The 11,037-nt window shown below is 39.4% G+C and overlaps 2 protein-coding genes across 2 annotated transcripts; one reads left to right on the top strand and one right to left on the bottom strand.

The window, feature by feature from the left end:
* Nucleotides 1-283: 283 nt before the first annotated feature.
* Nucleotides 284-3,260, top strand: LOC125478453 (endoglucanase 17-like). Its single transcript, XM_048586632.1, has 7 exons — nucleotides 284-731; nucleotides 860-1,066; nucleotides 1,176-1,376; nucleotides 1,455-1,709; nucleotides 1,831-1,939; nucleotides 2,037-2,200; nucleotides 2,629-3,260. Exons 1-7 carry the CDS (start codon nucleotides 474-476, stop codon nucleotides 2,959-2,961), a joined length of 1,527 nt encoding a protein of 508 aa, XP_048442589.1. The 5' UTR covers nucleotides 284-473; the 3' UTR covers nucleotides 2,962-3,260.
* A 2,083-nt stretch (nucleotides 3,261-5,343) lies between these two features.
* LOC103928399 (sucrose synthase 2) lies at nucleotides 5,344-10,839 on the bottom strand. Its single transcript, XM_048586780.1, has 15 exons — nucleotides 10,676-10,839; nucleotides 10,433-10,565; nucleotides 9,744-9,895; nucleotides 9,434-9,626; nucleotides 8,848-8,966; nucleotides 8,508-8,724; nucleotides 8,223-8,318; nucleotides 7,966-8,139; nucleotides 7,531-7,647; nucleotides 7,289-7,455; nucleotides 6,822-7,046; nucleotides 6,410-6,731; nucleotides 6,084-6,328; nucleotides 5,859-5,997; nucleotides 5,344-5,718 (listed from the first exon to the last, which is right to left on the bottom strand). The coding sequence occupies exons 1-15, from the start codon at nucleotides 10,774-10,776 to the stop codon at nucleotides 5,680-5,682; spliced, it is 2,439 nt and encodes an 812-aa protein (XP_048442737.1). The 5' UTR covers nucleotides 10,777-10,839; the 3' UTR covers nucleotides 5,344-5,679.
* Nucleotides 10,840-11,037: the final 198 nt, after the last annotated feature.

Raw genomic sequence — 11,037 nt, 5'->3', positions numbered from 1 at the left:
AATGTCGTTCATAAATATAGAGGGAAACTACAGAAGAGTTAAAAAAAACTTATGTGAATGACAATATCTCAAGTCAATCATATTGTGCCAAACATTTTAACCTTTTTAACATGATAATGTATTATTAGTTTGAATACGGCTACAATGACATTTCGTTGTAAAGGGAAAGGGCATGCACATTGCAGTGATTGCACAATGTACCAATACAAAGGCAAAAGTGCCCTACAAGATAATCCAATTTTAATTGACACAAAGCAAAAGCCGTTATTGGAGGATGTGGAGAGTTAACTAAGATTAAGACCTAGCATGGTTAAACAGAGGAGGCCAGCAGCTTGCAGCCTTTGCAGTTTATAAATACAGAGGGAGGAGAGAAGGAAGAGGTGTCTGCTTCTTCTCACTGCGGCCTTGCAGGTTGGCCGTTGGCTTGTTAGTTGGCCTGCATTGTTTTTTCTTCTACTTTTACTCCCCAAAAAATGGCTTTCTCTTCCACACTTGGATTCCTCCTCCTCTCTTGCTCCACCACTCTCCTCCTCCTCTGCAATGCCAACCCCATTCCTGGCTACCACCGCAACCCAATCTACCACCACCATCGCTCCGCCAGCCACAACTACAGAGATGCCCTCACCAAGTCCATCCTCTTCTTCGAAGGCCAGAGGTCCGGAAAGCTCCCTCCTAACCAGAGGGTTTCTTGGAGGAGAGACTCTGGCCTCTCCGACGGCGCCGCCGCACACGTATGCTAAAACCCACATTTTCTTTCCATTTTCCCGGCCTTTTCTCTTCTTGGTTTCGATATGTACCTCAAAATATGAAGTGGGCTTTTACCATTTTACTGATTTCTGTGAGATTTTTTTAAATGCAGGTTGATTTGGTTGGAGGATACTACGATGCTGGGGACAATGTGAAGTTTGGGTTTCCCATGGCTTTCACCACCACCATGCTCTCATGGAGTGTGATCGAGTTCGGCGGGTTGATGAAGGGAGAGCTTCAGAATGCTAGGCAGGCTATCCGGTGGGCCACCGACTACCTCCTCAAAGCTACCGCGCACCCAGGCACCATCTATGTTCAGGTATTTTATTCCCCCACCCAAGCCATTGTTTCACATTTCTCTGTTTTTTTCCCCCATTTTTTCTCAGAAATTACTAATTTCCTGAGGCGTTTTGTGGTGATTTTTGCAGGTTGGTGATGCGACCAAGGACCATGCTTGTTGGGAGCGACCAGAAGAAATGGACACCCCGAGAACCGTGTTGAAGATTGACCAAAACACCCCTGGTTCTGAAGTTGCAGCTGAAACTGCTGCTGCTCTCGCTTCTGCCTCATTGGTCTTCAGAAGATGTGACCCATCTTACTCCAAGCTTCTGCTCAGGAGGGCCATGAGCGTAAGTTCAAAAAACCCAACTTTAAACTCCAACCAAAGAAAACAAAAAACCGAGATCACGTTTCGCTTCTGGTTCTAGGTGTTTGCGTTTGCCGATAGGCACAGAGGCCCTTACAGCATCGGATTGAAGAAGTTTGTGTGCCCCTACTACTGTGATTTCTCTGGCTATCAGGATGAGCTTTTGTGGGGTGCTGCTTGGCTGCACAAGGCCACCAAAAATCCCATGTATCTCAGCTACATTCAGCTTAACGGTCAGATCCTCGGCGCGGCGGAGTTCGATAACACGTTCGGATGGGATAACAAGCACGTCGGAGCACGAATTCTTCTTTCCAAGGTCCCATTTTTCTCAAAAATTTCGTTTTCGATATCAAATTTTCGTGCTCTCGGGGCTTCGATATTATAGTAAATTAGAAAAAACACTCCGACAACTATGACATTGGGTTTTGCTTTCACAGGCATTCCTCGTTCAAAAGGTGATGTCACTCCATGACTACAAAGGGCATGCAGATAGTTTCATCTGTTCAATCATTCCCGGAGCCTCTTACTCGGCGCAATACACTCCAGGTACTCTCTCTCTCTCTCTCTCTCTCTCTCTCGCTCTAAAAATCAAAGGCAGAGTGGTCCTGTTTATAACGGCTGGTTTTGGTGTTTTTGGATGCAGGTGGTCTTCTGTTCAAGATGAATGACAGCAACATGCAGTATGTGACATCCACCTCGTTTCTGATCTTGAGCTACGCCAAGTACTTAACCCATTCCCGCCAGGTGGTTTACTGCGGCGGCACCGCCATCACCCCAACGCGGCTCCGAGCAATTGCCAAGAGACAGGTATGTCGTGATCGAGTTCGGATTGGACAATGTTACTCGTAAATGTCATGTTAAAGACATTAATTTCTCTTGTTATACAAATTAATGTGAAAGTTAGAACATTGGTCCTAAATTTTGGTCTGATGGGAGCTTTGTTTGTAGTGAGTAGTGGTCCTGAACTTGTCACAACGTGAAACAATGACTATTCTGAGAAATTCGGTTACAAGTTTCGCCTTTTGATAGTTCACATTGTGACGGGTTCGAAGAATACGTACGAGTTTTCAATTTAAAAATTAAAGCTCGTTCAAAGACTAATACTCTAGTTTTCTTTAAATTAATCAACTAGAGAATGATACTTACACAGAGTTTAAAGTTTTAACTTTCTAGCAAGTAGACTTTGTCTTAATCAATCTCTTTTTAATCATGTTTATGTTAATGATTTTTATCAGGTGGATTATTTGCTAGGAGACAACCCAATGAAGATGTCCTACATGGTGGGGTACGGCCCAAGGTACCCACAGAGGATCCACCACAGGGGCTCATCCCTGCCGTCCGTCGCCGCACACCCGGCCAAGATCCAATGCTCGTCTGGCTTCAGCGTGATGAGCTCCCAATCCCCTAACCCCAACATCCTGGTGGGGGCAGTGATCGGTGGGCCCGACCAGAACGACAAGTTCCCAGATCAACGGTCAGATTACCAGCAGTCCGAGCCAGCCACTTACATCAACGCACCCCTCGTAGGAACGCTGGCTTATCTTGCCCACTCATTTGGCCAGCTCTAAGCTAAAAGCTAAAAGCTGAAAGCTGCTTCTGAGATTCTCCTCCAAGTTGTTAGGTGTTCAAGTTCTTAGTTTAAATTAATTAATATTAAGCACTGCTTTTTAGTAGTAATTGGATGGAAAGTGCACGCAGTGATAGGGTCGAGAGGCAAAGAGCCCCAAACTACGAAGCACAAATGGTCAAGGTCTAGCTGGTTCATATGTTAGGGTTGATGATTGTATTATTGATGTTGTAACTTCGTGACAGAAACGGAGTTTATATGTGAAAGTTTTATGGGCTCTAAGATTGGCCATTGGGGTTACCTTTTGTCTCTTAGTACTATTCTAATTTGGTAGCTTTGTTTGAGTGATTTGTCCCCTGGTAAACAACTAGCAATTACTTAGCATGACTTGGAATGAAACTTATTATGGGTTAACCTATTAACGAGTGAGGTCGTTATTTGGTCACTCATTAAGAGCTCGAGAAGATATTGTTTACTAGATCTATACATTTGACATGAAATTTTTTGGCATGACCCATTAACCCGACATGAAATGACATGACTTGTCAACCAATTTGGTCGTTATTGGGTTACCTAATACGAACTCATTAAGATGATGAGTTTAGCATAACACGATCCGTTAAGAAAACAAATATAATACACAAACAACACGAATGTGACAAACATGACCCATTTACTAAGCGCTACTTAGAGATATGATCAGAAACCCAAGTACTTTACTGATGTGGTCGGACATTGAAGTTTTTTTTCTTTGATTCGAATAAACCGAAGTTGAATTCATAACTATCAGTACTATTATTATAGTCTACTGTCATTCCCGTTACTAAGGAAGAGATGTTTAGTCGTGTCATTTTATTAAAAATACATATAGGTATATAGGTCTATCAAATGGTTTTTCTAAAAAAATATAGTTGGATGGGATGTTGTCCCCAAGGAGCTAAATAAAAGTAAGAATCCAAAGACAAACATTTGGAGTTAGATAATTACAAATTATTTATCAACGATGGTCCCAAAAACAACCCGACAAGAAGGCTTGTTTAGATTCAAAGCACATGACTTAATAATTATACTTTATAGTTTAATAAGAAAAAACACAATCAAGAACAATGAGAATTGGTGGCAGTGGATAATGTAATGCCTAACTGATAAGTGATTAAATATTTTACTGTGGGTAACTACTTTAGTGGTAAACGAGTAAATATTTGACCATTAAAAAAAAAAAAAACTTTTTAGTCAACATGGTATTTGAGATTGACCATTAAATATTTGAGATAAAAACATCCTGAATTTAATATAGATTATTCACAGAATGACAAAAATGATTGAAAACGGCCAAACTCAGAAATTATTTCTATTGATTTTCAATATTAGCAACGAAGGTAAAAAGTTATGCATATCCAATGACTATTCTACCTAAAAAAACATTTAAAAAAAAAAAAAAGAAAGACATGGAAGGAAGATCAAGAAACAAGATCGTTTGGTCAAAAAAGCTGTTTGCATAAGTATGCAGCTTGTCAACTATGATCAGGTGTCAGAAATGCGTGAAAGTGGTCATTCTGAGTCCTAACAGAGAGTATATGAGATATCACATGCTCTGCTATGCTGAGCTTCTGCGGCTAGGGTCGAGGTCCAAAACGACTGTCTATTGCGACGTTTTGAATCAATAATATAATATTTTTCATAAATTTCTATTCACATTCGTACAATAACGTTTTATTGGTTTGAAATGTTATGAAAGCGGTGTACTTATTTTATGCAAATTGTCAATTTGTTGTTGTTAAGGTGAGGATACCAGTCAGCAAGTTTGTTGAAACTCAAAAGGAAATCCCAAGGAACCAATAAAATTCCCAAATGAGGCATCGGATTGGGTCAGTTGAACTGCATGGAGAAAGGATATAGGGTAGTCCATGGAAAGCAGACCTGAATTCAAGTGCAAGAAAACAGACATTTTTTTGTTTTAACTAACCGATCTAACATAAATTTGAATATCATAAGATTCTTTAGTTTCATAACAATTTAGTTACACTATACTGTGAAATCGATTTTTCTAGAGTATTAAGTACACAAACATACAAATGATGACTTGTGAGATGGGCTTTTTTTTTAAAAAAAATTTATTTTTTAAAGGATCAGCTGGACCAGTCCACCTTTTCGAGGACCGGAAAGACTTACAGAGGCATTTCAACCTTCCCGTAAACACCGTCATAAGATAGGGTATTGGACCAATTACATGGTGTAATGAACCTTGAAATGCTATTACACCGCTCAATCAATCATACCGGCCCAACGATAGGTATTTACAGAGAATTTGTGCCACATATGCATTTGTTATGTGGCCAAAAAACTGAATGCATGCATTCTTCATCTGACGATTGGAAAAGGATGAAAAGTAACCGAGTGTTTTTATCTTGTTTACCAAATTCAGGTACAGGATGACAGTGTCTTGCATATTATGTTAACAGTTCATAACTATACAATCGTTGAAACAGCCTCTTTGCAAAGCAAGTATAAGGCTACATACGATAAACGTTCCCCCGACCCTTGCAAAGCAAGGAGCCTTGTTCGTTTGGGGGTCACCCTTAGTCCATAACAATACAAGAGCAAGAGCTTTATTACAATCATACATACGCAACCGTAACTTTTATTTCATCTGTACAACCATATTACCTTGCGAGTTGATTGTTGCGGGCTCAAGGCCTCAGCAGCTCAGCATTTGAACTTAATGTGCATCATCAATGGCTTCAGGAACAGATTTTGCCTGAAACAATGCAAGCATAGAGAGGTTTATGAAGGGAATTTATCAGGATCTCAAGCAAAGTGTGACATTAACTCTATCAAGATCGTCGATGGTTGTGGTTTAAAAGGCAAGAATCGGATAGAAAGCTACTAACTACTCACCAAATCACGGAACTTCAGAATGTAGAACATCTCCAGATAACGTCGGGTCTCACGCCTTTCAAGCTTCGACACATACTTCCAGAAACCATAAACGCCCGCCAATGTCATTAGCCTTTCAGAATAGATCTTCCATGTGTACCTGCAATGTTACAAAAACCCGACTGACTTCAATAACGCAGAAGCTAATACGAAGTATTAATTATACTAGTGTAAAAAGATACTAACTTTTCATAAATTCTTTGGAGGCCTGCATCTGAGATTGTATTCCAATAGCTAGGATCCTCCTTGCAACGTTGAAAGAAATCGGCCATAAGTGCAGCAGCCTTCTCAGGATGATAAGGATCGATATGAAATCCTGATACACCATGCTCAATAATCTCCGCAGGGCCACCATGGACTGTGGCAAATGTTGGAAGGCCGCAAGTCATAGCCTCCACAACTGTGAGTCCAAAAGCTTCATAAAATGCAGGCTGCAATTACAAAACTAAACAATGTAAATTAAAGTAACCTGGGAGTTGTATTTGAAACAAAACGCAGAGACCCCTACGTACCTGAGCAAAAGCACCTCTTGTATCTGCTATGTAACGATAAAGCTCACCATTACTAACTCGATTAGTTTGAGATGAAATCCATCGAAACTGACCATCTAATTTGTACTCAATCATAAGATTATGCATCTTCTCAATCTCTGCAATTTCTTCTCTATCTCGTGATTTCTTTGCATCAATGTAACCAGCAACTATGACAAGGTTTGCCAGATCCCTCAGTTTGGAACATTTAGCATAACACTCAACCAACCCAGTCATATTTTTCACCTGGTCGAGCCTTGCCATTGAGAATATTATGGGCTTTGATCGATCGCTTAGTGTGCCACTGAGCCAATAAAGAAGAAATATCACACTGTCAAGTGACTGCCACAAAATAATTGCATGTCATATTTGGTTATACTATGAAGGAACTTACATATGAACATCATTCTGGTCAGGATTATATAGCAACTCTTCTAGGGAACCATGAAGGCTGGTAAGTCTCTTTTGCTTTTCAGAGTAAGGGAAATAAATGGTCATATCTGCTCCGGGAGACACGATATTGAACTTTGGATCAAAGACATTAATTCCATGAACCACTCGGTACTGCCCAGGAAGAGTGTAAGAGCTGTGGCTCTCATACTGACCAACCGTATCCTTCCTGAAAAAACAGAGACAAAAAGTTAAGCAACCAAGGAAACTACATCAGTAGACAAAGAACAAGGTAATGATATATATTGGGACAAGAAGTTTCAACACTCCAATTGGCAAAATCAAAAGCACCATTGACACTTAAGTAATGATGTAATAAGCTTATTTGTATTCCAAATAAACTAAACACAAATGAGCTGATAATCACTGTACTAAAGAAAAAGTAGAGCATCAATATACAGGGAGACTTACGTTCCTGCAATCTCTTGGTATGTGCTGGTGATTATGAAATCTGCATTATTCATGGCAATAAGATCAGCCGTGAACTGAGTTGAGAAATGGTATTCCTCCTCAAATTTCTTCCAATATATATCTGAATTCGGATATTTTGTTTTCTCCAATGCGTGCGCAATAGTACACTGCACAGATAAAAACATCAGATAACATTCTCATTAGATAATATGATGAACTTTACAGCTGCAAACATGTCGAACCTGTGTAACTCCCATTTTATAAGCCAACAAAGATGCGACAAGATTCCCATCACTGTAATTCCCAATAATAAAATCTGGATATCCCTGTAACTCAGCAACAATTTCACCTGCAGCATCCTGAACACATGAAAAACAATGACTATATCAGATGGCAAAGTTTGAAAAGGCATGTAAGGATTAGTTAATTGGAAGAGAATATATTTCTACAGTGTTCTGAATATGCAATTAGTGAACGAAGTCATGTGCTACTTTCAAAGTAAAGGAAGTCACTTGTGGTAATGGCAGCAGTGACATCAGATGGGTTAGCAAGCTACGATAGGAATGCACGTGGACAGAAGAAAAAAAATCCACTTAAGATGGTGAAAGCACATAAAGCACAAGTTGGAGATTTAGTAGTTGTCGATAATTAGAGTTTACATGTTATAAAAAATTTACCTCAGCAAAGGTCTCCAAATAAGGCCATAGGTCAAACCTTGAGATCCACTTACGAAGAATCCCTTTTTCTGATCTAAAAGGAACTCTTAAAATATGGGTGTGCTCGGTTCCAGATATTCTTTCCAGCCTCTGATTGCAAGTAGTTCCTTTCGCCTCAGGTATTAGCCTGGTCACCTTGAACCACCAAAATAATGCATGAACTTTACCTGCCAAAAAGCTACATGAAGGATTCCTACAATAAGGATAAAGACACTTACAATAAGGATTCTTGGCGTGAAATCTAATCCTTGCTTGCGAATTCTTTCGAGCATTTCTTTTTCGAGGGCGCGCACTTGGTCCAGTATATAGACAATCTGCATAAGTTATGCAAACTTTTTGTTATGTTGCATTTACGGCTAACCATCTAAAACCTCAATTATAGAAGATTACAATGCATCCAGAGTGTAGGTAAAAGAGGTAATGAAACAAGACAAGGATAAACGATGAGTACTGTGAAGCCTGCTAGTCATTTAAAACGAAAGAAAAAAATCGACAAGGAATACCTGGCCACCAGTGTCGGGTAAGCCTAAAACATTTGCTTGTCCAAAGTATCCATGTGGAGACAAAATGACAACATTAAACACCATCGGTATTCTCCCAAGGAATGTCTCCAATATAGAAGGATCAGGAGCCTGAAGGATATCTAAGAGAAGATGCATCATCTCCAATACGTGTACTGCAGTATCGCCCCCACCTCGCTCAAAACCCATTCCTTGAAATCTTTACAAAGGGTCGCAGAAAAGAAAAACAGCATAAGATATCAGGAATTACAACTTCAGTTGTTGATTCCATAAGGGAGTTGCAGTCTTGCACAATAACAGTATAGACATTGTCTAGGCTTACAAATATTCAAACTCAGAGTAGGGTGTCTCGGGTTGAAGCTTGGAAAGATGATCCTCAGCCTTAGCTAAAGCTGACTGAAGCTTGGATACGCTCTGTATCCGATCATTCAACATCAATGGCTACAAAAAGTTACAAAAATATAATTAATTTAAATATTTCAAGAAATCCTCATAAGAAAACATCAATTACTTTAAATACTATATATTTTTGCCACTTAGTACTATGGTCTAGTGGCATTCCCCTTCACTTGTAAGTGAGAGTTGATTCTCGCCAAAGGCGAATTTGAACCACATTATTACTAGCCCATTGTGAGGCTAAGGCCACCCCCTACTAATATCGTTTGTTAAAAAATAAAAAAAAATAAAAAACTACATATTTTTAAGCAGTATATATTCCATGCTTTTTATTTCTAGGGAAATATACAAATCCTTTATTAGGATGAAATAAAAAGGCTAACTCATACCATATATCAAAAAGGTCAAACTAAACAAACTGAATAAAAATAAACTGACTGTGAATTGCAAATCGGGTCACAACAAAACATAGATAAATCCTCTTTTAGGAAAGCTTTGCTCAGCAAACTTACATGGCCTTTATATTTGTGTGCTCTAAGGAAATCAAGTAATGGATCCAACGATTCTCTGTTACGGAACATAATTGAAGAAAGGTGGCGGTTGAGAAATTGAACACCATTTCCTATGGATGATGATCGGGTGGGACGAGGAAAAGCAGCATTAAATGGCTCAAAGTCGAGCTCAAGTACATATTTGTCACTAGACCTGATACAAGTAGACAAAGAATCCATGTTAACTATAAAGCTCAAAAGTTTATAAGTCCATATAAACGTTAATTGTCAAAATAACAAGAAAATTATTCACAGAAAGCAGTTTACTTACTCCCCATCTACAAGTTCTTCTTTAAAGTGAAGATATTCAGAAACGGTCAATTCCTCCACACTTAGCTCATATACATTAACACGAACATAATCCCAGACACCAGGTCTTGGACGAACTGCTAAGGCCACATATGGAGGCAGAACAATGGCTTCCTGTGATCAAAATACACAACTATTATCCGTGGAAAGCTAGTTTTACAATGCAAAAATAAAACCGGATTTCAAAGGTGTAGAACAAAAGGCTTCTGAAACCATTTTCATTCAATTCTCAATAATCCATTCTATTTCTTTCTAAATTGGCCAAAAATAGCGAAAGTTGGAAACTTGACAAAATGCGTCTGCTTATCCAATGCAATGTTACACTTTTTTCTTTATTTATGTGAAAGCCCCCTCCTTTTCTGTTTAGGTTTCCACATACATTCAACAATTTACTGGAAGAACTAATTGAATTTCCGGAACTTCAATTCGCAAAAATTCATCTCAAAATTATGTTCTTCCTATGTTCAATTACAGAAAGATCACACGGAAATGATTCAAACAAACAAACACATCACGTATCAACTAATAAATACAGTGCAAAAATAGAATAATGAGCAAAATAATTGGAAATTATATCAGCTTTCAGTGAGAAAATAAAATCAATTAGAAAAAGTATCTGGGAAAAATGGAAAATTGGAAAATTGTACAGACCTGTGCGGATTTGAGGACTTCGCTGAAAGGTCCGGTTTTGAGCTGCTGTTTGGCTTCATCGTCGCCGATGACAATGTCGAGCTGATCGATCAGGTCGTGCGGCTGCAGTATTCTTTTCCCCTGATCCAGGTACCTTCAACCAAACCAAAACTCAGTAAAATCTAACACCACGGTGATATTTCAAAATTTTCTCGGGAAACAAACAGAGCTAAAGAAAATTTAATTCAAAGCCGCGAGGAAAACCTGGAGAGGAGGGCAACGAGTTCGTTACGGTGGTCGGAGAGAGTGTCCTCGACGCGCTCCCTGAGGCTTAAGGCGCGAGTGAACTTACGGCGATTCTCCATGATTCAATTATCTTTCTTCGTCGTCGTCGTCGTCGTCGTCTTCTTCTTCTCCTTCGTCTGTGTTCTGCTAGTGTTAGATGAGAAGGGAGAACTGAAGAGAGAGCGGCAAGTGTGAGACGTGGCAACAGCAGATAAGCCTGTATTTATAAAGTAATGGAGGGAGGTGGGGCCCGAGGAGTCGGGATGCTTCTGATGGTGCAGATCTTCTGCAGAGAGATTTTTCAATGCGACCGAACACAAAATGATATATTATATGTTATA

Source organism: the organism of the source record quoted next, unplaced genomic scaffold, assembly GCF_019419815.1.
Source record: "Pyrus x bretschneideri cultivar Hongxiangsu unplaced genomic scaffold, Pyrus_bretschneideri_v1 Contig25, whole genome shotgun sequence".
Classification (NCBI taxonomy): domain Eukaryota; kingdom Viridiplantae; phylum Streptophyta; class Magnoliopsida; order Rosales; family Rosaceae; genus Pyrus; species Pyrus x bretschneideri.
The sequence above is the reverse complement of the archived record's forward strand: the minus strand, read 5'-3'. Positions and strand labels throughout refer to the sequence as shown.